General features: G+C 57.4%; 1 protein-coding gene across 2 annotated transcripts in view; it reads left to right on the forward strand.

The window, feature by feature from the left end:
- The first annotated feature begins 2,705 nt into the window (after nt 1-2,705).
- Nucleotides 2,706-25,049, forward strand: part of LOC111161675 (SH3 domain containing GRB2 like 1, endophilin A2) — a 30,923-nt gene continuing 8,579 nt past the window's right edge. Inside the window, exon 1 of one of the 2 annotated variants that reach the window (XM_022525470.1) lies at nt 2,706-2,899. In XM_022525470.1, coding sequence (XP_022381178.1) covers nt 2,855-2,899 — 45 coding nt within the window. In that variant the 5' untranslated portion in view covers nt 2,706-2,854. Of the gene's footprint in view, nt 2,900-8,614; nt 8,676-25,049 lie in introns of those variants that run through there. The other variant, XM_022525471.1, reaches the window with a different exon arrangement.

The following is a 25,049-nucleotide window of genomic DNA, read 5'->3' on the forward strand; positions in this document are numbered from 1 at the left end:
TTGCGGTTTAGAGGAAGAAAAGTTTTTAGTTTATGCTGATTGGGCATCAGCTAAATATTATAAGTATTAAAACTATAAGTGTCTTTTTTAGGTGAACAACAGGGAGAAAGTAAATTCTTTGTAGCGCTTTAGAAGCATTTACGGTGCACCAAATATATTCAGAGGGAATGAATGAAATGGATCTTTCTGGTGTAATCCTCAAGATTTTTGCACACACTGTTTCATCGCCTAGAAAACTCTCCACAGCATTCTTCCTGGCTAGTTTCTATCTAACTTTCAGATCTTCGATCTGCACCTCAGAGGAGCCTTTCCCTCCCTATCCCCAACAAGGTGAAATTCCTACAACTGGGTTCTTTCCCCTCTTTTTTTTTTCCTCCTCCCCCGCCCTTTTTTCCTTACAGTTTTTTTTTTTTAAAGATTTTATTTATTTATTTGACAGAGAGAGACACAGCGAGAGAGGGAACAGAAGCAGCGGAAGTGGGAGAAGGAGAAGCAGGCTTCCTGCTGAGCAAGGAGGCCTGTGCGGGGCTCCATCCCAGGACCCTGAGATCATGACCTGAGCCGAAGGCAGACGCTTAACGACTGAGCCACCCAGGCACCTCTCTTTTTCTTGAAGCAATTACAGCTTATTTTTTTTTAATTAACTTGTTATTTGATTTAGTATCTGTATTTGTCACCAGCTCCATAAGGGAAGGAATAATTTAACACTGTATCCCCAGTACCTCTCAGAGACTGACACATTAGTAAGCTCAATAAATAGTTGAGTGAATGCATAAACTTCATTTGATTGGGCTGTGTGATCATGTAGATTAAAAACCTCACATAGAACAGAAACCTTCCCCGTCAACCAGCAAGGCTTAGAACCATTTTTTTTAAGTTTTTTAAAAAAATTATTTGGCAGAGACCCAGCAAGAGAGGGAACACAAGCAAGGGGAGTGGGAGAGAGAAAAGCAGGCTTCCCGGTGAGCAGGGACCCCGCTGTAGGACTTGATCCCAGAACCCTGGGATCATGACCTGACCCAAAGGCAGACGCTTAACGACTGAGCCATCCAGGTGCCGCTAGAATTAGTTTTCTTTAGCATCAATTTAATCTCTCAAGCGGAGAAGTTAGGAAAGAAGACTGACATTTAGCCCAAGTTCAGAATTCTATCAATTCTATAGATTGGATAATTAAAGCTGAATTATTAGGCATATCATTTGGGGCGGGTCATGTTTTACTCAAAGCATGAGATTCCCCCGTATGAATCATGACATTCTAGCATTTTGCAATGATTTAAACCAGAGGGTCACCATTGAGTGCCTTTCAGAATCACATGGGGAATTAAAAAAAAAAACAAACTACTCATAACAGCCCCATTAGGATCTTTGGGAAGGAGGTTTGTGGCGTACATATTCTGAAACAATCCTCCATCTAGGTCCAGTACCTTCTGTTGAGGCATTTGGAAACTTCCAACAATCTTCTGCTTCAGAAAATCACCCAAATCTGTCAGAGATTTCAGCATTGAAGTTGCAAACACGTTAGCTCTAGCCACTTTCTTGTTCCTCTTTTTGGATTAATTTATCTGTTTCAATTCATTATTACTTCCAATCAATTCAATTCAATAACAGTTGATTTTTTTAAAAACTCAAATCAATTAACATGTATAAACTCAGGAGGACTTCCCAAAGGAGGTGAAATTCCAAACAGATTTCTCTTTTATGTACAAAGGATGCAGGGAAGATTGGGGGAGAATGTGCAGGAAAGGAACATGAGAAAAGGGCCATAGGAAACAGGGATCATGGATTATAGAAGAGGAAGAGGGCTGAAGTCAGAAGAGTCGTTCTGTGCAAGATGGAGCCAAAATGTGCAAACTTTGTAGGCAGACCATGCTAGGAAATTGTGAGTGTATTCTTTTTTTTTTTTTTTAAGATTTTATTCATTTATTTGACAGAGAAAGACAGCGAGAGAGGGAACAGAAGGAGGGGGAGTGGGAGAGGGAGAAACAGGCTTCTGCGGAGCAGGGAGCCCGATGGCTGGCTGGATCCCAGAACCCTGGGATCTTGACCTGAGCTGAAGGCAGACGCTTAACGACTGAGCCATCCGGGCGCCCCCCTGTGAGTGTATTCTGAGGACAGTAGAATAACGTGATATGAATTGTGTTATAGAGCATCTTTCTGACTATTTTTAGGGGAAACTGGAGGGGGAACCTCCGAACAGACATACAGAGAGGAGGCCAATGGGATGGTCTAGACAGGGCAGGGAGGATAAGGGGATGGAAAGGAAGTAGAAGTGACACCCTGATGTCTGAGTTGGGCAGCTGTATGGATGAGCCCGTGACAGGGTTGAAGGCAGTGTGTGCGGGAGGGACTAAACGCCCAGAGAATTGGGTTAGCTGAGATTAACAAACAGGTATATTGAGACTTGTAAACTCCGCCTCCCAACCTCTCCAGGATTTAAGCGCCTTTCCTAAAATGTTAGGACTACCTCCGGGGCCTCCAGGGGTCGCTGTAATCTCCATGGTCTCTCTAGGCTCGCTCCTGTCGGCTCGCTGGCGGAGGCCGCCGCCGCAGGGACGACGACATGCGCGTGCGCTCCCTGGCCGGCAGGGGGCGCGCGTGCGCAGTCGGGGCCGTCGGGGCGCGCGCATTCCGGCACCGGAAGTGTGCGGTTGCCATGTAATATCCTGGCCGCGCGGGCGCGCGAGGGGCTGAGGCGGCGCCGGGACGGGCGCGGAGCTGGCGAGAGGGCGGTGGAGGCGGCGCCGACGGGGCCCGCTGAGGCGCGCGGGGTATCGGCGGCGCCCGGGAGCCTGTCGCTTGCTCGGTCCCTCCGGTTCGCTGGGTCCGGGCGGGAGCCCCCACGGCGGGAGGCAGTATGTCGGTGGCGGGGCTGAAGAAGCAGTTCTACAAGGCGAGCCAGGTGAGCGGAGGCCGAAGCGAGGGGAACGAGCCCCGGGCCCCAGGCCCCAGGCCCCAGGCTGCCCGGAGTCGGGGAGCCGGCCAGGCCCGACCCTGGCTCGGGAGGGGGCCGCAGGCACCGAGGGGGCGGCGTTGGCGCGTGTCCCCCGCTGGGTGGGGAGAGCGCAGGAGGGACGGGGGTGCCCACGAAGTGGCCCAGGCCCTGCCCGCCATGTGGGCTCCGGTATCCCCTAGAAGGGTGGGCAGACCCCTGGGAGCGGCAGAGATGCGCCCGGAGGTTGACCCCGGGCAGGGCCCCCTTCTCCCTCCCTCCCCTGTAAAAGGGCGGGGAGTGGGGAAAGAGCAGGGGAAGAAACGCTCCTGAGGCTGTCGACACAGGACTCTTGCCAGAGAGCCCAGGGGCAGGGAGATTTGGCGTCTGGAGTAGTTCTTTAAAACAAACAAACGAAAACCCCTTTTGATGGACCCGGTACAGAATTGGGACAGAGTGGAGTGAAAAGTCCGTTTCCGCCTCCAGTGCCTCGGGCCTCCGGCCCCTCTCCCCAGCGGCAAGGACTGTCACCCACGATTCACATCCCTTTCCAAAGATAGGGTACACCTTTTCCTTTACAAAACACACACACGCGGTGGTAGCATAGGCTACACAGCCCTTTGTGCTTCGGGGTTTCCTTAAATGGTTTTGGAGGTAACGCTAGAGCTGGAATTCTCTCCATCTCAGATCGCTCTCTGTTGGGGGGGGGTGGTCCTGGGCACTGTGGGGTGGTGAGCGGCATCCCTGGCCCCACCTCCTCCATCCCAGGAGCACCCCCCACCATCCCGACACCACCTACATCTCCCTGCGCTACCAAGTGTCCTTGGGGGAACTCCCCTTCTCCCCTTACCCCAGAGCTGCTGCTCCGGAGCATAGCCCCAGAGTTTCTTTGATCTATGTAGTGGGTTGGTGGTTCTGTCATCTCTCTGGGACTGGCTGAATTTCAACCGGCTTCCTGGGGGCGGATGTGTAGATTGTTTCCAACCGGTTTTTGCTACAAATGACACGGCAGTGATGAGCCACTGACCATCTCTGCTCACAGGTGGGATCGGACTTACAGGGTAAATGCCCAGAAGGGGAATGCTGAATCCAAGAGAACAGGGTTTTAGTTGTGACGGGGTAGTATAGGTTTTTTGGAACGTCCGTGCCCCATTGCTCGTGAGTCTGGTGCTAGCTGTGCGTCCGCTCTCCAGAAAACTGGGCGATGGGGGCAGTTCAGCTTAGAGTTTCAGATCCACGTCAAGTCCCGGTTCCTTGACTCCTACTGGTTCCCGCATCTTAATCTCAGATTCAGAAGCTTAGGTGTGGAGTACATGTGGATAGGCTCCACGGAGGAATGGGCGGCCATCCCAGGGGTGGTGTGGGCCCTGCCGGCGGACTGGGCTTTTCCCACAATTTGGAGAAGTTCAGGGGGAGGGAAGAGAAATGAGTCCACAGGAACGCAGCTGGCACCTTTTGCCTTTGATGGAAAAAGTCCTGACCCCACCCTAGTGTTTTATCTAGGGCAAAGCCCAGACAATGGCCAACCCCTGGAGGAAGAGAAACTTAATCCAGAGGGGTTCCAGGATTATTGCTGAGAGGACAGCCCTCTGCCCCAGCAGGATAGAATTAAAGGGACCTGGCCCTGGGTTAGACCTCTCTCAACAGACACCAGATCCCCAGGGCTTGACCAGAGAATCTGGGGGTGGTACTTACTGTCTTGGACCTTGATGACCTTGATGTAGTCCCTCCTGCAGGAGAAGCCCTCTCCTCACAACCCGCAGCTCTCAAGGCCCATGCTGGAGGCCCGTGCTGTCCCAAGCAGGCACACTCTGCTAGAGGCACTAGCTAGGCCGCTCTGGTCGGCCACCAGAGCTTTATGTCTCAGGGAAAGCAGGGTCCCTACATTCAGATCTGTGAGAAATACCTTGGAGCCTGGAAAGCACCATGCAGCATACGCCGCTGGTTCACATCGATTTGTGATCTCGCCAGTCTGAGGCCCATCCCCAAACAAGGGCCGCAGCGGCCACGTCCTACTCTGGGAGCGGCTGTCTTGGCCTCCTGATGGACTTTCTGCCGAGCTGTGCTCTCAGGAATCATGCTGGCCGCGCTCCGCTCTCTTCCGGAATAGTTCCCACAGGCCCCCAGCATCTCTGCGGTTTATCCGAACGTGTCCGTCTCCTTGTGTGTCTCCTTGTGCTCACTGCACCTCTCTTCATCCTCTTGTCCTCAGAGTAGGGTCGGCTGTTGAGGAGGACGAGGCCGTGGGTGATGTCTGTTGAATCCTCCCTGTGTGAACCGGCAGTCTGCTTTCAGCCTCCGGTCTCGTTTACCTGGCATAAGAGTAAATGCACCCCCTTGTTTACACAAAACAATGTGGGGCCGTTTATATCTTCCTGTAGGACGCTGGTTCTCAACTAGGGCCAGTTCTACTCTCTAGGAGACATTGGCAATATCTGGAGACGTTTTTGGTTGTCGCAAACCTAGTTCCTATTAGTGTCTAGTGGCTGGAGGCTAGGGATGCCACCCAGCGCCCTGTAGTGCGCTGGGCAGCCCCCACAACCAAGAATTATCTGGGCCCAGATGGCCGTAGTGCTGAGGAAGAGAAACCCTGCCCTAAGATTTGTGAGAAGTGAGAATAATTACAGCAAAACAAAAACAAAAACAGAAAACCAGTACAACACCAACAACTCTCTCCTGGGCCGTTCTTATGACAGCTGCCTGCTTTTCTTCGTTTTCAGAACACAGATAACCACGTATGCACAGGTGGACGTGAACATACAGCTCAGCACCAGGTCGCAGGTGGTTAGAACCCCAGGGTATCTTTTGGCCTCTGGTATTTTTTTGTTTGTTTGTTTATTTATTTGACAGAGATCACAAGTAGGCAGAGAGGCAGGCAGAGAGAGAGAGAGAGGAGGAAGCAGGCTCCCCGCTGAGCAGAGAGCCCGATGTGGGGCTCGATCCCAGGACTCTGGGATCATGACCCGAGCCAAAGGCAGAGGCTTTAGCCCACTGAGCCACCCAGGCGCCCCTTGGCCTCTGGTATTTTTTTTTTTTTTTAAAGATTTTATTTATGTATTTGACAGGCAGAGATCACAGAGAAGCAGGCAGAGAGAGAGGAGGAAGCAGGCTCCCTGCTGAGCAGAGAAGCCGATGCGGGGCTCGATCCCAGGACCCTGGGATCTTGACCTGAGCTAAAGGCAGAGGCTTTAACCCACTGAGCCACCCAGGTGCCCCGGCCTCTGGTATTTTTAAGAAGACATAAGCGTACGCTGGGGCGACTAACCCTTCCCTTCTTCCCCCGCCCTGTGCGCCCTTTCAGGGACGTTTGGCGATGTGTGAGATGGTTTTTGGTTGTCACTACTTGGGGAGAGGGCGCACTGGCGTTGAGTGGGTAGAGGCTAGGGATGATTGCTAAACATGCTATGGTACACAGGACAGCCTTCCCCACAGCAAAGAATTATCCGGCCCCACATGTCCGTGGCACCGAGGTTGAGAAACCACGCTTTGAAACAGGTTCTTGATTTCAGAGGCTTGTAGAGGTGCTGTTTCTAAATTGAGAAAAAGAAGTCGGGTGGTTGTGGGAGAGAGTGGGGCATGGAGAGGCTTGGTTTCCAGAAGCTGAGGCTGTGACGTTCATTGAAAGTTTCTGATCTCACTGATGATACTGGTCACAAACCAGTTGTTAGTATCTGGCAGTATCCTGGCAAATCCCACCCCAGCTCACCTCTGGTGCAGACGTTCAGGTCTCGTATAAGGTCGGTTCGGGCTCGCATGAGAAGTCTGTGAGCTTTTACTTGTTCAGAACTGGCCGCTGCCGAAGCTTGCTAAAGAGTCTGTAGAGGAAAGCGCTGGAAAGAAGAGGCGTCTGTCTGGGGCCCCAGTCCTGCTGCCCACCTGGTACTCATGCACATCTAGAACTGGGGGAGATGCTTTAATCTGAGTATTTCTGGGGGAATAAGGAGGGTTAGGGACCCAGCTAGTGAGATCCAAACTAGGAAGTTCACTTCTCGCTGTGGTTCGATGTTAATTTCCAGGCCTGAGCTCTTCGCTGGTTTCTGATAATTCTTGTGGCCAGGCCAGATTTGAGAGTGTAACTAGGGATGGATCTGGCAGCTGCCTGGAATGCTGGCTGGACTTAACTTTCTTTCTCTCCCTCTCTCTCTTTCTGCCTGCCTGCCTGGACGGAGGGAGAGAGTTTGAACTAAAAGATTGGTTCCATCAGAGCTAGGAGGAAAATTCACAACTGCCGTTTCCCATGGCTTTGAAGTTCACTGGGTGCTTTCTAGGCTCTGGGTTTGTGCCTGGGAGGAAAGATCAGACTTCCTCTGAGAGGCCTGTGGTGGGCTGGGGCACCCAGTTCCCCAGACTGTTAGAGTAAGTAATATCTGGGGGACGCGGCTGGTGTTTGGAATGTCCCCAGTTACGACCTGTTCTGACCTTTTTAAAAACCTTATTGTGTGGAATCAGGCTTCTGATTCCCCAGCAAAGGGTTTGGCCTCTTAAGTAACAAACACGGGATGGTCTTAGATGCAAAGTCTGGAACTTGCACCTCCGTCACCTGCACGGAATAAAAGCATGGGACCTGTGTGCTGAGAACAACAGTGACAGGCTGAATTGGGTCCCTGCCCCAAGCCCTTGAGCTCAGCAGCGGTGGCTGACTTCCTGGAGACACTCAGCAGCCCTGGGAATGGCTTTTGGCTGCTGGCGATATCCGTGTGTGATGGGAGCTGCGTTAAGTCCGACTTTGCCGGAAGCAACTCTCCTGACTCCGTCTGCCAGAAGAAAGACCCTTGAACTGGCCATGTTCCTGTGGGACCCTGGACGGAGATGCTCCCGTCCTGCGCCGTTGGTGGCCAGGCCCGGCTGCTCTTCCTGCCCAGCTTCGGTCACCAGCCCACTGTTCTAGGCTGAACCGTGGAGCAGCAGAACAAGTGTGAGACCACTCTCCCCCAGGGGACCCTGGGACCTCCTTGAACCCCACCACTTCCCAGGCCTGTCGGTAAAACTGGGTTCGCCCGACCGCCTTCCCAGGACACGCCGTTCACAGTCCTGGAGGCGCTCTGTAGCCAAGCAGAATCCTGCGTATTCTTGTTAACGAACCAGGACCAGGAGGGCGCCCTGCTCTGATTCGGCTTCCGTGTCTGCCAAACGTGAGGTGGCAAGTTCCCCTCTGACTCAGAACCCTGTGTTTATTAAAGACCTGTTAGCCCGCCTGGGTGCACTTCTCCCTGCTTATCTGGCTCAGCGAGAGGGCAGAGCCCACAGGGTACTTAATTATAGTCCGCGTGCCACTGAATGATGGCCTGCGAGGTTAGGGATTTCGTAGTGTCTCCCTGTTCAGTTCAGACATTGGAGGCTGCCACATTCCTGAGACCCCAGAACTTAGCGAGTGAACCGGGCATGCAGTGCTGTTCCTCCCTGCACACTGCCCCCCCCCCCAGCCTTCCCTTTGCGAAGCCCCCTGAACCTTAGTATGTGTGCAGGCCTGAGCTCACTGGTTGGCCCCTCAGGTGTCGATCTGCTCGCTTTTTTCCTCAGAGGAAACACTTGGCGCTGTTTCCCAGCCTACTCAGGCCTGCCCTTTGCCTCTGGTGTGCGCGTCCCAGGGCCTTTGACCCAAGGACATAGGCCAGTTCTGCCCTGGCCCATCTCAGCCCTTCTCCTCCTCTTCCGTTGTTGCCAGTATTTTGAAACTGATCCAATCTGGGGAACCTTAGTTTTTAATATGGGTCCTGTGGCCAACTTCCTCCACAGGGTTTTAGAGGCAAGTGTGCTGCACATTTGGGCACTGTGGCAAGTTGCGGGGGGTGGGGGGCGGGGGGCTGGAGGAAAGTCTAGTAGTCTTCTGTTCCTGATTTCCAAGGCAGGGTGGCGGGGGGTGGGGGTTGGCGGTGAGATGTGTAAGCTGTTGGACGGTTTGATGCTGAAGCTTTCCAGCAACAGACCTTCTCTGCCCCGGTGGTTAGGAGCTTTACAGGCCCACTGAGGCGTCTTTACCTTTGTACTCCAACCCCGATGGCTTTTCCTGCCTGGAGAGGTGTCAGGGGTGGCTTTTTTGGGTTCTTTTTCAAAGCTGTCCCTGGCAAGCTGGTTGGAGGGGTATGTCAGACATGCAGCAGCTGGTTTCTGTCTTCGCTCCTCTTTGCTCTCTCCTCTCTCCCCTCCCCGCTTCCCCCTCTCCTCTCCCTTCCCCCTGCCCTTCCTCCCTGCTTGGTCCCTGTCCACCGCCCCTCCCCAGCCGCTCCCAGGACTGAGCGTGGCAGCTGCTTCCACCGAGCGCAGTTCGGGTACATTTCCGCTCGTTTCCTGTTAGCCAGTCACCAGGGTTCCACGAACCCAGGATCCCAGAGGACAGCTCCATCTTCCTTTTCCGCTCAGCTCCTAGAAAAAAACCTGCTGACTGGGCCCAGAGAGCGAGGTCATGTAGAGACTCCCAACCACAGCAGGAAAATTGAAGTGTGATTTCCTCCAAAGGACCTGACTCAGCATCGGTCACTCCGCAGCTGCCCAGAGTCCACACCTGGGAATCAGGCGCCGCCAGTGGTGCCCACCAGTGGCCTCTCACCCCGTGCCCAAGACCATCCACCCAGTGGCCCCTGTCCTAGCAGGGCTTGCAGTCGTGGGGAGTGTCGTCCTAGCCCAACCAGGCGAGGGGTCCACCGAGTGTCACGGAGGGCGCAGGCTCTTCTCACAGGCTTGGCAGCCCTACTGGCCTTTGGTAGGTGAACCTCAGTTCACCTTCCACGTGTCCCTTCAGCCTCTGCATGGTGTCTCCCCAGCCCCCGGCCACTCAGAGCCCCTGTCTTCCCATCTCTCCGACTCCTGCATGGCTGCCTTCCCATTCGAGGACCAAGATTGGCATCTTTGTCACTGGATCCTAAGTTTTTGCGGGCAAGGCCCTTGTGGTCCTGCCACTGCTGTGTGCCCCGTTGAGCCCAGTCCCTGGCCAGTCCTGGGCACTCAGTAAGTACTGGATGGGTAGATGGACAGACGGATGTTTGTTTGCACATTAGTGAGCAAATGGTTGCGTCACGGGCTGCGGGTGCAGATGCCGGAGGCGTAGTGTCAGCGCGCCCGGAGGAAGCCGAGCCCGGGACAGGCGGGAGGTGGGAACATCCCCCGCTGACCTAGCATTCAGGACCTCCTGGAGCCCCGCCTGGTCCCAGTTTTATTTTTTATTTTTTTTTTTTAAGATTTTATTTATTTATTTGACAGAGAGAGAGATCACAGTAGACAGAGGCAGGCAGAGAGAGAGAGAGGGAAGCAGGCTCCCCGCTGAGCAGAGAGCCTGATGCGGGACTCGATCCCAGGACCCTGGGATCATGACCTGAGCCGAAGGCAGTGGCCCAACCCACTGAGCCACCCAGGCGCCCTGGTCCCAGTTTTAAATCCCACCTCTTCCCTTCACGGTGGCACACTCCGGTCTGACCGGTCTGCCGGCCGGCCGGGCCGCCTTGCCCTGCCTTGAGCCTCACCTTTCGCATCCCAACCGGGTCTCTCTGTCCACTTCCTGTGTGCCCTATAAAGCCCTGTTTGTGTCTCCCTTTATCCTTGCCCTCGCCCGGGGCCGCCCACTGGAAAGGGTTCTCCGTGTTCTGAGCAGCTGACTGCTCTCCCGCCCACATGCCTTGTGCCAGATACTTCCGTACACCAGAGTGTGCTTTTCTGCTCATCAGACCTGAGCTCCTCATGGAGCACGGCTGCCTGGTGACTTGTGACAGGCCCAGGGCCCCCTGGGCCATCACTTGCTGACCAAGTTGTCAGAAATGGTGGGAGTGGGGCAGTCCAGTGACAGTGGCCTCCCGCCATGTCCCTGGGAGTGGCTAACAGCCCTCCATCAGGAACAGGTCCAGCTGGTTTAAAAATAAGAAATCAAAACTCAGAGATTGTTCCCGTGGCTTTGGATTGGCATGAGAGTAAGTGTCTGGTTCTGTCGGTACTCTCAGGGGAGTCCCCAGCCTTCACCGGGTCCCATAATTCACATCTTGTTCACTAGCACCCCTCTACCCAGCCCTGGTTTTTCTAAAGTGCAGCAGCCGGATGATGAACTTTCTGTCATTCAGGGTCTCAGCCCCAGGATTGAGCAGCAATCCACATTCTTAGGAAGCCCCATGGGAAGGAAACTGGAAACTTCCTGTTCCTTTTTGCCCCCAAGTCTCCCTCTGGCCCCTGCCACTCACCTTCCCAGGACGAGGCCCCACGGCTGTCTGGGGGCCGAGGGGCAGACGGGCAGGCATCCGTCAGCCTGAAGGCCTTGACCCATCAGAGCCATGACTGTCCAGAAATGGACACCCAGTGCCGGCCCTTCAAGGCCAGCCTGTGTGGTTCACAGGAGGGCAGCTGAGGGAGTGGGGATGGGATCTCTTCATCTCTGAATCTAACCCGGCTGGTCTAGGGTTGACCTTTAGCTCCTGAGAGTGAGAACCCTCGCTGTGGGTTAGTCTCCCGCTGCTTTCTGGCCTGCACAACGCAGCATTTCCCCCATCTTCGTGGAACGTAAGAGCCGCTGCAGCTCCCCACTGACCGCCAGGTGGGTGTGTGGGTCAGGGCCCTGAAACGCGTGCAAGGGATGCCCCACACTGAGCTGGGCTGTGAGGAGGTCCTGGACCCCAGAATCCAGATGGCTTTGTCCCCCAGCTTTGGCATGGGACATCTTCACCGGGGAGGAATCTGAGCTGTTTGCCTCGGGGCCCCTGAGTGCCCTCTGTCCCGGCCTGCACTTCCCATAGCGGGTCCCCTGCTCTGCCCCCAGCACAGCTTCAGCTCGGGGGTTGGGGGGCCCTTCTGTTGAGCGGAGCCTGTCTACCACCTCGGGAGGAGCGGGCTCGGGAGTCGGGCGGCAGACGCAGGAGGGAAGTGTGCTCGTTCAGGAGGGCGGGGAGAAGACTCTTCTGCTCAGTCGTCTCCGTCGTGCTTCTGGAGTCCAGGAGTCCGCTAGGCTCTCCAGCAGAGCCGCAGGGTCGACCTTGCAGAGGTCACTGGGGTAGCTCCCCGCACGCTCAGCAGGCCCCAAGCCAGTCAGCGCTGGGGTGCCTGGGGTGCCTTCAAGGGTACGTCGCTTCTCAGGCACTTTGGTAGGGCGGTGGCTGCTGGTATTAGCATTCCTTATCATTAATCACATCCTTACGTTGTAACCATTAATCTGGGTACATTGACCCCTCGGTGTGTTGTCAATAATCATTTGCTGATACCTGTTACCCAGCTGATGTCATGCGTGTCCACGTACGGTCGCGCTGCATCCCTGCTGCTGTTGCCATGTCACGAAGTGGTTCTGACACAAAAAAAGATACAAAGAAGGGCCACCACAGTAGCCACACGTCCACAAGAGCGTCACGAAAACCCGGGCAGTGCGTCCCAGGCAAAGCCCCTCCCTCATTGACGCCTTTGCCGCCGGGGCGTTCGCACCAGCAGGTGCGCGCGCTGTCTTCCGGTCCGCCCTCCGCCCGAGGGTGTCGCGTGACTGTCCGTCGTGAGCTGCTCGCCGCTCGGACGTGGCTAGCTCCGGCTTCAGCACTCCGCTGGATGGTCTTCCCTGGCGTGACCGCACCATCCCCTGCCGGTGGGCATTTATGATGTTCCCGTGTCTTTGCTCTTTCAAACCGTGTGGCAGTGAGCGCTCTCGCAGGTGTCCCCTCGGGCATGTGTCTGACAGGTTTTCCAGACTTAGACCTCATTTAATCTAACCGTATAGGTTTTCTGTGGTAGCAGCTTGGAAAAAAATAGTTTGCATGACTTGAAGTCCTGGGCCCAAAGCTGATGGGAGTCACGTGTCTGAACACTCATAAGGATGATATTTCCAGTGTGCTCTGCGGTACCGCCCAGGGGCCCCGGCCAGGACACCGAGTGGGCGAGGCGGAGGCTCCCCGGCCTGGGGTTCGCTGGGGGGTGCCTGGGAGGGACACGAACCTCGGATAAAGCAGGGAGGCCTGCAGCCGCAGCCGGCTCCCAGAGCCCTCTCTCTGCCCTGTGTCCTCCTCCCAGGATTCATTTGTGCATCAGCCTGTCAGCTCCTCAGTAGCTTGGTTTTCAGTCCTGCTTTCCGCGGGGAGGCCGAGTGTGCGGAAAGCACCTGGCACCCGGCTTTGTCGCGGAGGGCCACTCGCGCCGACATATACAGTTGAGGCTCCCTGGTGGGAGATGCTGTGCGTGCACGCTCCCCGGCCGCTGGGATTTCTTCGTGGCCCCCAAGTCAGCGCTTGGGGCACTTAGCGGTCCTTGCAAACCTGTGCTGAGGCGCAAACAATTCTGTCTCCCCGTGTGCTTGCTCTCCAGCTGGGGGGGATCAAAGTGGCTCTGCGTTTGTGTTTCAGCTCAGACTGCTAACCAGGGTCCTTGTGGTATTGTTAAGTGCCACATTTTTTTGCATTTTTGTGAGTGACTTTGCTGTCTGAAACGGCCCCAAGCCCAGAGCTACAGGGCCGGCTCACATTCCCAAGTACAAGAAGACCGTGTTGTTCCGTACGGAGGAAACCCGTGTGTCTGATGAACCTCGTACACAAGGGGGTTATGGCGCTGTTGGCCAAGTTCAGTGTAGATGAGTCAACAGCGTGTGTTAAATATGGTGTCTTGAAACAAACGCACGTGACAACAAGGTTATGTATTGATCGGCTGTGGCCCGAGGCTTACAAGAACCTAACCCCATTGTTTCCCCTAGGAGCAGTGGGTTCATATTCAACAGCTCAATGTTTGCGGCGACTTTTTAGAACAGGAGTGCTATGGACGGGTGGCAAGGCCCTCCCACGGTTCCTGTGGCAGGCAGGGGGCCTCGACCCGCTCCATGGAACCTGTTCGTGTGCTGCCTTGGCGTGGGGGCTTGCTGATGGGAGCCAGGGTGTGGACCTGGAGGTGCAGAGATCACTTGGAACTGACCCAGCGGGCCCCGTCTAGGGATCAGGGCACTTCCAGCCAGGTTCCTGTCACCTCTGTGGTGAGAGGGAGAGGGTCGGGGAGAAGGGAGTGTGGCAGGTCTGCTTGGCTGCCTTTGAGGACAGGACGGGCCACAGCCAAGGGCTGGGGGCCGCTCTAGAAGCCAGGAGAGGCGCCAAGACCCCCAGCGCCCCTAGACGGGAATGCAGCCCTGCCAACACCTTGGACTTGGCCCGGTGAGATCCACGTCGGACTTCTCACCTCTTTAAGATTTGTGGTTGTATTGTTTTAGTGTCCGGTCATTCAGCGTTTTGTGCTGTTTGTCACTGAGTTGCAGTGATTTGTTCCTGCAGCCATAGGTCTGCACTGTCTGAGAGCCTTGTCCTGATAAAGGTTTTCAGCTCCTCTTCAAGGGTGGGTACGTGTGCACGCGCTCCTGTGTTTTATCCTCCCTCAGCTCTCGCCTCCAACTTGACGGCCACAGTCAGCCAGAAAATAGGACCAGTTCACTTGGCCAAGTCGACTTCTGGGTCACCGTGCTGAGAACAGGTTCCCCCCCAACAGCCGTCTTCAGCCAAAGCGCTCTGTGGAGGGACTCCGGAGCTCTGCGGAAGGCACTCCCTGGTTCCTGGATCCCACCTTGGTGACTTAAAAGCTGATTGATGGGAAGTCTTCCGCCACCATTGTTTAACATGAATCTGAAAACCAGCGCTGTGTTCAGGTTTTATGCCAAAAACACTGTTGGCGCGTCTGCCCTCAGGGCGGCACCTCGCAGGAAACACTGCAGGAGGGTCACCGGCTCCTGCTGACTGTGTGGAAGGAAGTTGGCAGGTCTGGAGTCCAAGGGCCCCTTTCTTCGCATCGGAGAGCCTAGAGCTCACACTAGATATTCTTTGCTTAATGACCAGACCACCCCGTCTCTAAGAGGGACACTTCAGGACCCCTCGAGGGCATTTGTTTCCATGTCAGCCCTCAGCTCCTCTGTCCTCAGCATGGGTTCAGATTCCATGTCCCCTCGTCTGTGCCTTTCTTCACATCATATCCTGTTCTCCTTTCTGCATCAGTTTATCCTTCAAAGCCAAGTTCAGGGTCGTGTCCTTTGTGATCCGTCCCTGGTTCTCTCCCCATAAGGAGGAAGTAGCTTCTCCCTGTGAGTCCCTTCTATTAATCTTTTTTGTCTGTGGTTTTATTAATCCTTTTCCCCCTACTGTACTTGGCATATATAATGAATTGTTGAATGAATAGGGCAACCTTTTCAAAAGGGGGAAATCTGGCCTTCTGACTTTGACCCCAAATCTTCATCCCCATCCTGACAGAGCAGATCAGCTCCGGGCAGGAGAGTGTCCCAAACACGAATGGTGACTCAGTGATTGGAACAGGGCTGATACAGTAACACAGGGTCCTATGACCAGTGCTGGCAGCGAGAAACCAGGGATGATTCCCGAGGTGATGACCCTGGATTCTGCCTTTGCATTTGGACGTGGGAGGAAGAAAGCAAAGGAGCACACAGGGCTTTCTAGATGGGCGGCTAGAGCGAGTGCTGGAGCCTCAGGGCTGCTGGCTTGCCTTGTTGCAATCTTCCCGCCCTCATCCAGGAGCCCAGACACCGTGTGTCAGTGGGGTCTGTCCTTCCCGGGAAGTGGAGGCGGCCCTGGGCTGCTAGATCGGCATCAGGAGGTGGGGAGGGATTTGAGTGCGCTTAAGGCTCCTAGCTTAAGAAGCAGCGACACCAGACATGTATCATGGGGTGACAACAGGACAGGAAGGCCACTAGGTTGGGAGGCCGGGCTCCTTTTCTCCCGCAAAATACAGAAAAGCATTGCTGAGGGGTCCCGTGAGTCGAAGCAGCAGAGTCGCCTTGGCAAATGCGGCAAGCGCCCCCATCCCCAAATTGTGGGGGTGAGCTCTCATTGCAGAGCGTAAGCGCCGTAACCGGCAGCGTGTGTGCGTAACTAGGGATGCCTGGGGGCTTAGTCATTAAGCGTCTGCCTTTGGCTCAGGTCATGATCCCGGGTCCTGGGATGGAGTCCTGTGTGGAGCTCCCTGCTCAGCGGGGAGTCTGCTTCTCCCTCTCCCGCTCCCCCCCCATCCCCCAGCTACTGCACGGGCTCTCTCTCGCTCGCTCGCTCACTCTTGCTCTCAAAGAATTGTGTATCGCAGCCGCCTGTCAACAGACATTCTTGCGCCGTGAGCTTTCTGGAGTCGAGGTCCCGTTAGTGATCCCTCGGAGTTTCTGCTGCAGAAGAAGAGCTAGCAGATTGGCCCGCTGTGGGCGCAGTTTTTATCCCTGCCTGGCTCAGTGTGGTTGTGCGTGTGTGGGACCACGGGTCCCTCAGGAGGGCTCTCCGGGAAGCCTTTCACCCCATTTTATGGGCCACATGGCGGATCCTGTCTCTGGACGTTGCCCGAGCCGCGGAACGTCCCCCAACGCCTGCACACAGCCCTCTGGCTGCCTTTCCTCACGGGGCCTGTCCCGCGGTGACCAGTGGGCGTGCACCTATAGTCTGTGGGTTGTTTTGGCTTTTTTTTTTTTTTTTAAGATTTTATTTATTCATTTGAGGAGTGGAGGTGCTTGGGTGGCTCCATTGGTTAAGTGTCTGCCTTTGGTTCAGGTCATGATCCCAGAGTCCTGGGATGGAGTCCTGCATCTGGCTCCGGGCTCAGCGGGGAATCTGCTGCTGCTTCTCTCTCTGCCGCTCTCTCTGCTTCTTCTCTGTCAAATAAATAAATAAAATCTGAGAGAGAGAGCAAGGGTGTGCATGTACACCAGCAGGGAGGAGGGGCAGCAGGAGAGGGGGAAGCAGGTTCCCCGCTGAGCAGGGAGCCCGACACAGGACTCGATCCCAGGACCCTGGGATCATGACCTGAGCTGAAGGCAGACGCTTAACGACTGAGCCCCCCAGGCACCCCCTGTCTGTGGGTTTTAAAGCACATTCACACCCGAGCCCCGCAGCACATCGTCACCACCTCCCACCCTACAGCTGAAGAAACAGAGGCTCAGCAGAGTCCGCGTTCCTGCGAACAGTCGTGGCTGGTAGGCAGAGGCGGTGTGTGTTTCTGCTGAGAGCGCCCGCCCAGCGGCTCCCGGAGGGCAGGGTGTGCGCGCCAACATGCATCTATTTACTATCTCAACGGATATTGGTTACCCAAGCACCTGCCGGGATCCAGGCCTGCGCTGCCCTCCTGGCTCCTCATGATAACTGCAGCGCTGGCTGACGGGGCGCCCTGGAGCGGGGAGGTGGGACCAGCTGTCCCAAGTGGCCTTGCTGGAATGAAGATCAACCCTGAGGGAGGAGAGAGGGCCCCTGGGAACTGCACTGGTGCATCGGTGGCCTGCGGCAGGGTCCCTGAGAACCTCCAAGTCCTGGGTGCTCCCCCAGTGCTGGGGCATGAGCACTGATGGCTTTGTGTGTGTGTGTGTGTGTGTGTGTGTGTGTGTGCGCGCGCGCATGCATCTGACCACGTATCCCGAGGAAGGACAGGCCCACCTGCTCTGGTCACTAAAGGGAGGGTGGCAGCTGGAGGGATGGGGCAGTTTGTTCCCGTGCCCACCGGGAACTACCTGCCTGACCCAGGCGGCTCCTTCCTCCTCAGCCCTGTTGGTGTCCTCATCTGTGTGGAGGCGCTGGACAGTGACGCTGAGACTAGACTCCTTGCAGCTCTGGCTCTCCAAGACTGGCTCTGCAGCCGACCCAGGCAGGTGTCACTGGAGGGGGCAGGGGAGCAGTGGCCGGGTAGGGTGGCAGAACGTTGGCACTTAGCACCTGGCCCCACTCACAGCGCCGGTCATTGACCCACAGCAGGGCTGGGTCTGCTGTGCTGAGGGCTGCTGCTCGCCATGTGCTGTCCCGGGGTCCGCACCTGCCCAGGAGCATATGTAGCCACACCTGAAGAAACTGGTCTTGGTGGCCGTGAGTCATCTGTCAGCCAGGCCTGCTGTCACCGCCCTGGTGGGACCGGCGAGCAGTAGCGCCAGGTGACGGCACGCTCCTCGGCACCCTCTCAGCACTTCTGGCTGGAGCTGTGGCCAGGAGCTCCGCGTCGGAGCCCTGCCCGCCCGGTGATGCCCGCCGCCCTGAGTGTGCACCGCCCCGGCTCCCCGCTGCAGTCTGGCGTGTTTCTGTTCAGAGGCTGTTTGCTGTCAGCCTTCCTCTCCGGCGTCCTGTCCTCCCAAACCACAGACTTGTTGCTTTCACAGGGGTTCCTGTCACTGAGAAGTCACGCCTCTCCAGGAAGGGGGGTTCTCTGAATACGAAGCAGTCGGGGCCTGACTGGTCCAGATTTGGGTTTTCTTTTTTTTCCTTTCCTTTCCTTTCCTATTTGAGAGCGAGAGGGAGACAGAGACAGAGAGCACATGGTGAGAGAGCACGAGTGGGGGGCAGGGGGGAAGCAGGCTGCCTGCTGAGCAGGGAGCCCGATGTGGGGCTTGATTTCAGGACCCTGAGATCATGACCTGGGCCGAAGGCCGTGGCTTAACCAACTGAGCCACTCAAGCGCCCAGATTTTGTTTTTCTTCGCAACTTTCATCAACCCTTGGCTCTCTAGTGCAGGAGCCTGCTGTGGGCAGACCTTGGGTGGAGAGCAGGGAGTTGGACGGGCAGCCTCCAGCCAGATTGCCAGCCTAACCCGAATTTCCCACCTGCGGGCAACGGAGGGACGTTGGGGATTCAGAGGCATGCTGCCATCCAGTCAGCTCCTGAGCCCACTGCCCTCCCAGAGCCTCGCTGCCATGGAGTGGTGTATGAGGTCAGATCGAAGTGCTTCCTGTCGATGATGGGGCTGCCCACTTCAAGGGCATAGTCCAGTGGGAGTGAGGCAGGTGACTTCACAGAACAGAAAACACAGCCCGGGTGAGCTGGCCCCAGGTGAGGTCTGATGGGGGCAGGGACTTGAGAGAGGAGGTGCCGGTAATGTGATGGGAGAGGTGACCACTGGCCACAGCACTCCCGTCTGGGTAAGGAGGCAGGTGATGGAGAATCAGGAGGGCTTCCTGGAAGAGACAGCTTCTCATAAGTTAGGACTTTAGAAATGGAAGGGGTCTTAGAGACCAGAGAGAAGGCATCTGTGTTGCAAGAGGCAGGGGCCCTGGGCTTTTAGGTCGGTCAGGGAATCGCCTTAGCTTGTCATGTTTGGGGTACACGTGCCCCTCCTTGAGACTCTGGCCTGGGCGCCCAGCCTCTTGGGTGGTAGGCTGTGCTCACAGTGTTTGATCTGGACGTTCTGTCGGTGCCTTCCAGAGGCCAGGCAGGATTTCCAAGCTGCGTCTCTGGTCTCTTCTTGAATGGCTCCTCTTCTGTCAGCTCTGCCATCGCCACCAGACGAGTTTGCGGACCGCCCTTGTCATCTCTGTGCGTGTGCAGACCCCCTCATGCTCTGCCGCCCTGACTGTGGCCTGGCCGCTGGCAGCCGCCGCTCAACACACACTCACTGATGTGAAGCCGGGCGGGCCTGGGGCTATATTACATTTGTTTGTGGCTTGGGTGTTTCTTTTTATAAGTTTTCATCTGAAGTTGACTTCCCCAGTTGTGTGACCTGCAGTCCTCCTGCCTCATCCCCACGATGAGAAGACAGAACCCAGGAGGTCAACATATATACCCAGGCGTTTTAGCCCGACCACGAGTCCCAGGGGTGATCTGTTCCTTGAGCAATTGCTAGCATCTCAGTTGTTGGTAAAAACCATCTGTGTAGCCGGGACGCCAGCTGGGATCGGGCCCAGTTCAGAGTCCCCTGGTCCGCAGGCCTCATTCCTTCCACCCGCCCTGGGAGGAGGCAGAATGAGCTCACAGCCTGAGCCCCTCGCCCGCCCTCCCCCAACCCCCCCGCCAAGTCTGGTGCTGCCCAGATTCCGCACTTTCCCAGGGTGTGTTCTGGGCTGAGCCTCAGTCAGCGGGAGGGTGAGAGAAAAGTCCCGCCCGACTCCTCCTAGGTGAGCAGTAGCATGCCCTGGGCCAGGGTCTATGTGAGGGAGACTGGTGGACCCCCGAATGGCTCCAGTGCGCTCTTGGCGTTGCACAGGGCCCTGTAGTGTTCCAGGAGCTTTGGTCTCCTATTAGCCCTGAGCCGTCGGTATTGTGTGGAGTTCCAGAAGGCTCAGGCCAAAGCCGGCCCTCAACTTCAGGTGTCTGGCATCAGGGCCAGCACAGTTATCTCAGAGTAGTCCTGGACGGCTCTGAACTCGGGGCCTTGCTCTGGCGTCCAGGAGCAAGTAAAGTCCTCCCGACCTGCTTACAGGGCCTGAGACATGGCTCCACACTCGCTGGTGGGAAGGCTGCGGTTTGCAGCCCTGCCTGAGTGCCGGCTTCAGTCTCCAGCAGACCCATGCTCCTTATTAATCAGCCGCTCGTCTCCCAGCACCCTGATGCCCGCTGGCCTCTGAAAACGAGGAACAAGCCGAGGAGTGCAGGACCAGCCTCTGGAGTTGGGCTGGACTTAACTCTCCTGGGACTCCTGCCTGCCGCGGACACAAGCACACTACGCCGCCTGGCCCTGGGCAAGGCATATCTTGGGGCCCGGTTGTCCCATTTATAAGGTAAAGATACCGACCCAGAGGCCACAGCTGGGCCAGATGGTTGCTGGAGGTCTTGGATGCCTCTGTCCCTTCCTCTTGGGGTCTCCAGGATGACAGAAGAGCCAACAAGGCATCAAGACCACAGAAGGTCATTGGTGCTGCCTGACCCCTCCTGAGCTCCTGCTCTTCTGGCTCCCCTTGGTGCCCAGCAGGGTCCACTTCCTCCCCCAGATTCTGTGAGATCAACCAGGGAACTGGGGAACCATGGATGAAAGCAGGGACCAGTTCTGTTAAATGGCTTCTGCTTCCTTTTGGGGAAACTTGGCATCTTCCTAGAAATCCCAGGATTGCTGATCTTTACGGTTGGACTTGGGCCAACACTCCATTTCATGGACAAGGAAACTGGGAGGGTCCCCAGAGGAGCCCCGCCAGGACCTTAGGCCACTGCCCCCCCACAGTGCGTGGGGGGTGGGTGCTCAGCCCCTGGCTCCTGGCCAGACGGACCGCGAGGGGAAATCCCTGCCTGTGGCCAGTGCCGGCTGGCCTGCCCTCTCCCGCACCCTCCACGTGGAGCTGGGGCCGGGCAGGAGTTCCTTGTTGCCCCATCTCCTGGGACTGCTGAGTCACCCTGCTGGGAGGAGCAAGGCGCTCCCCTCAAACCGAGAGGGCTGAGGCCGGCTCCATCACTTACGGGAACGGGGACCCAAGCAACAAGAAATGGCACCTCGCTACTGTGTGTGTCTGCTCTGCCCCTCACCGTTCCTCCTCAGCCTCGGGCCCTCAGATTTCTCCCCGTCTTTGGGGGACCCTGCACCTCTGTCCGTTAGCCACACCTGGAGGCGGGAGGAGAGACCGCCTCTCGAGCCGGCCCTTTGCAGGTGGGGAGAGGGGCCAGCGAGAGTCCGCCCTTCGGTGGGCCTTGGGCCAGCCAGTCAGATGGTGTCCAGCAGACCTGTGCAGCGGGCCGGGTTGGGTCAGAAAACAAGACACATGGGGTCCCGGCACCCCCGGAGCTGGCGGTCAGCCGGAGATAAATGTGGGATCCAAGGCTTGCTTGGCTTGTGGAGTTAGGATGCGAGGTGCTCTGGAAGGCCTGGGGGACTCTTGCAGGAAGTTGCACCGGAGCCGAGGCCGCCTACTCCACGCAGGGACTAGGCCGCGGTGGCGGACAAGGGAGCAGTCCTGGGGGCCGCAGTGCAAACAGGGTGGGAGCCTGGAGAGGGTGGCAGGCCTCGACGTGACGCGTGGAGGGTTCTGGACTGGAGGCGAGAAAAAGGCCCAGGGAGGGAGACTTGGGGTCCTGGGGAGGACCGAGGACAGTCTGAGCCAGGGTCGGAGTAGGCCTGGTCCGGGCGCGTGGGGGTGCTGCAGAGGCCCACGTGGCCCTTGCCACAGATCCTTAGGTTCAGTATCGCGGGCAAAGAGTGTGATGGTGCAGAGCGGGTGGATAGACCGGGCTCTAGTAGAGTCCGTGAAGAACTTTCTTAGCCTGGAGCGGGGAGGGGCGAGGGGGGCAGCTGTCCTGGTGTCTGCCCAGTGGGTACTTGTCCCCACCGGGACTCAGACCGTCACTGCAGAAGCAGAGGTCAAGGTCTCCATATCTGGCCTCCACTGCGTCCCTCCGCTGTGTTCCGTCTCCGGGACAGCAGCACATGGAGCCTCGTCATCTGGCTCCTCACTCTGCCGTGACAGTCACTGGGTGATGGTCCCCTGTCTGCCTCGCCACTTCCTCCTGAAGTCACTTCTTCCCAGTGGTCAGTTCCTGCTCCCAGTGGTCAGTGGCCAGCTCAGACTTTGGGGTGAAGCCAGACAGGTGACGTGGAGGCGTTTTCTTACTCGAGGGTCCCCTCTGGCATTCGGACAGCGTGTGCCAGGCAGGGCAGCGGCCATTGGGACCTCGTGGGCTGTTCGGCTCATCGCCTTCCAGGCAGCACAGCGTTTCTCTCCCCGTGCCAGCCCAGTGTCCCATCCTTCATCTCCAGGAGCCAAGAGCCAAGCTGTCCTGAGCTGCATTTGTGCCAGGTTTTGGGAGGCTCAAGCCAGCCCGGGACGCGGCATCAAGGACCGGCCCTATGGGTAGCAGAAGACCCCGGGGGTTTCAGCCTTCGGAAGCCTGGTCTGACCGAGGCCCTCCTGCCCGGTTCCTCGCCACAGCTTTGCTGCTCTGTCCCCAGATGACAGCAGCCCCGCTCTGGCAGGGAAACCAGCAGCTGGCATGGCCCTATAGTCTGGGGGACCTCCGGCTTCTGCTTCTGCGCCAGCACCAACGCCGCCGCCGCCGCCTTCTGCTGAGAGAACGCTCGGGCTTTCAGAGGCCGCGGTCCTTCGGCACCAGAGCTGGCGTCCCCGGGGAGCCCTGACGTGCCGCGTGCAGGGCTGTGTCTGGGTGCGGGTTGGCCCACTGGGGCCTGAGCTGGTGGCCATGGCACCCAGCTGGTGGTTTTCCTGTGGCATCTAACCTCACAAGACTATTCCTGGTTCATCATTGCCACCACGCCCTTCCACCAAGCTGCTTTTTGGAAAACACAGACTGGATGGCCTGGAGGAGAGCAAGTGTGCGCCCTGAGGTGTGAAGGTGCCGGCAAATCCGGGGCAGTTTCAGACTCCCGGCATGCCTCGGGGAGTTCTGACTTGTCCCAACCCTGCCTTCATTGGGGGTGGCGACCTCTTCTCTCAGTCACCTCCCAAATATTTACGGAGGACCTGTGACAGACGTGTCGCGCTTGGGGCAGGCGCTCTCAGTCTTGCTCACATGTCTCCGTCACGTCCTCCAGCTCCTTCCAGGAGGAGGAGGAAGGTTCGTGCAGGCACAGCTAGTGTCCCCATAGACTCCATTTCCTTGGCACCCCCTCGTCACCCCAGAGCCGGGGCCCAGCCCCACATCTCGTGGCCTTTGCTCTCAGAGCCACGGGGGAGCTCTGCCCTGCTCGGCAAGCAGCTCAGCCTCCCGAGGCTCACGAGGGCCCAGGCTCTGGCAGTTTCCCCAAGTGTCCCAGTGACGCCAGGGGCCGCTGGGGGTTCCTGGGTGGGGACGGACGCATCAAGAGGTGGCGGCTTGGGGCAGTCAGTGCACCCCACACGCCACCTCCCCAGAAGCATGCTCGCCTCGCCCTGCCTTTCCAGAAAGGGAGCCTGTTAGCCAAAGAGCACAGCAGCTGGTGTCTGTGCCAGCGCCCCCTCAGATGGGGGCCTGGGGGCACAGGGCGAGGAGGGAGAGCTGGGTGAGGGGGTGTCATGAGACCAAAGACCGTGATGGAAACGAGAGGGGTTTGCTCTGCAGCGTTTGGCTCCGAGCCTTCCAGATGTTAGGAGGCGGCAGGGAAGGCGGGTGGAGTTGGAAGGGATCTGGAGGGAGTGTGTCTGTCCTCGGGCTCCATCCCCTCCCCTCCCATCCCTGTGCCGTCACCCTGGCTCAGGAATGTCTCAGCTGTGCCCGGGATCATCCCCGTTGCCTCCTGGGGCCTCCCGTGTCCAGGCATTGCGTACGACTCATTCTGACCCCTCCCCACAGCCCTCGGAGGCCCACGTGGGCCTCAGGCTTCCCCCGTATCCTACTGCCGCCCTCCCCCAGCGCAGGACACAGTGCAGGTAGACTGGCAAGTCCGACAGGTCTGGGCACAGCACCCGTGTCCTCCACTTACAGTTCCACGGTCTCTTACTCCTCAGTTTCTTCATCTGTGAAATGCGCCGGCTGGTCCCCCCACCCTCTTGCCTGTACTACACACCGCCTGGCACGCAGTCGGCCAGGAACTGTAGCCCTTGTGCCCCAAACCTGCCTCTCACCCAGAACCCAGAACTCTCTACCCACCTGGCCCGGCCCTGCCAGTTGGGGCCCTGCCCTTCAGGTCCAGCTCGCAGCCACAGCCCGCTCCCCTATGGGCGTATTTACTCCTCCTTTGTGACTCTCACGTGTTCTCTGCACTGCACTGCTGTTTCGTCAGACTTTCTCATCTCCCCTGCCAGAGCGGTGATCCCCAAGGCCAAGTCAGACTCTCGTGCTCCTTCTGCACCTGCCCTGCTTCAGACACCGGGCGTCGCGTAACATGGTCGTTCGCTGGTCGACCCCCATCCTGACAGCCATCGCTAACTGGAGCAGCTGTGCTCATGCCTGAGAGCCGGGAGGCCTGTTCACTGGCCCAGATCCTCAGATGGCTCGTGTAGGGCCACAGCTGGAGTGGCTGGGCCCCGACCCTTGAGGCCCCCTTTGCCCTGGGGCCCTGGTCTCAGTCACCTGTGCTGACAAGCAGCTTCCCCCCCCCTGCCCGGCTTCCCCCCCCCCGTGCCTGGCTTGGCAAAGGTCATCCTGGCGCCCACAGATGGGCAGGGAAAAGTTAGCTACATGGACGCAGGAGGGGAAGTCTGGGCCAGGAGAGGTCAGATGACCTCTGGTGTTACCCTGGGATGTGGTCCTGGAGCGCAAGTGGCCCACAGACACGAGGCGCAGGGCATGAGTAGGGACACACGTGGCAGCCCTGCACATCTCCCCTCCTCCTAGCACCTCCGTGCCAGCTTCCTCCTCCCCCTCCTCCTCCTTTCCCTCCTCCTTCCTCTCCCTGCCTCGTTTTCTCTTAAACCCTTACATGATCAAAGCAGGTCTGCCCAGGTCACCGAGCCGCAGACGGACCCCTTCATTTTCCGTGTCATGCGTGTCAATCCGGTTTTCCTGTGGAGACGATTCAGCCGGAGGCCACTGTTGGCTTTTTCCCACCCCGCAGGGTTCACACTCCTTCCCCAGCTGCCACCAAGTGGCCACCGTGGACATGC

The sequence above is a fragment of the Enhydra lutris genome, unplaced genomic scaffold, assembly GCF_002288905.1.
Source record: "Enhydra lutris kenyoni isolate GAN:26980312 unplaced genomic scaffold, ASM228890v2 scaffoldscaffold86, whole genome shotgun sequence".
Lineage (NCBI taxonomy): Eukaryota > Metazoa > Chordata > Mammalia > Carnivora > Mustelidae > Enhydra > Enhydra lutris.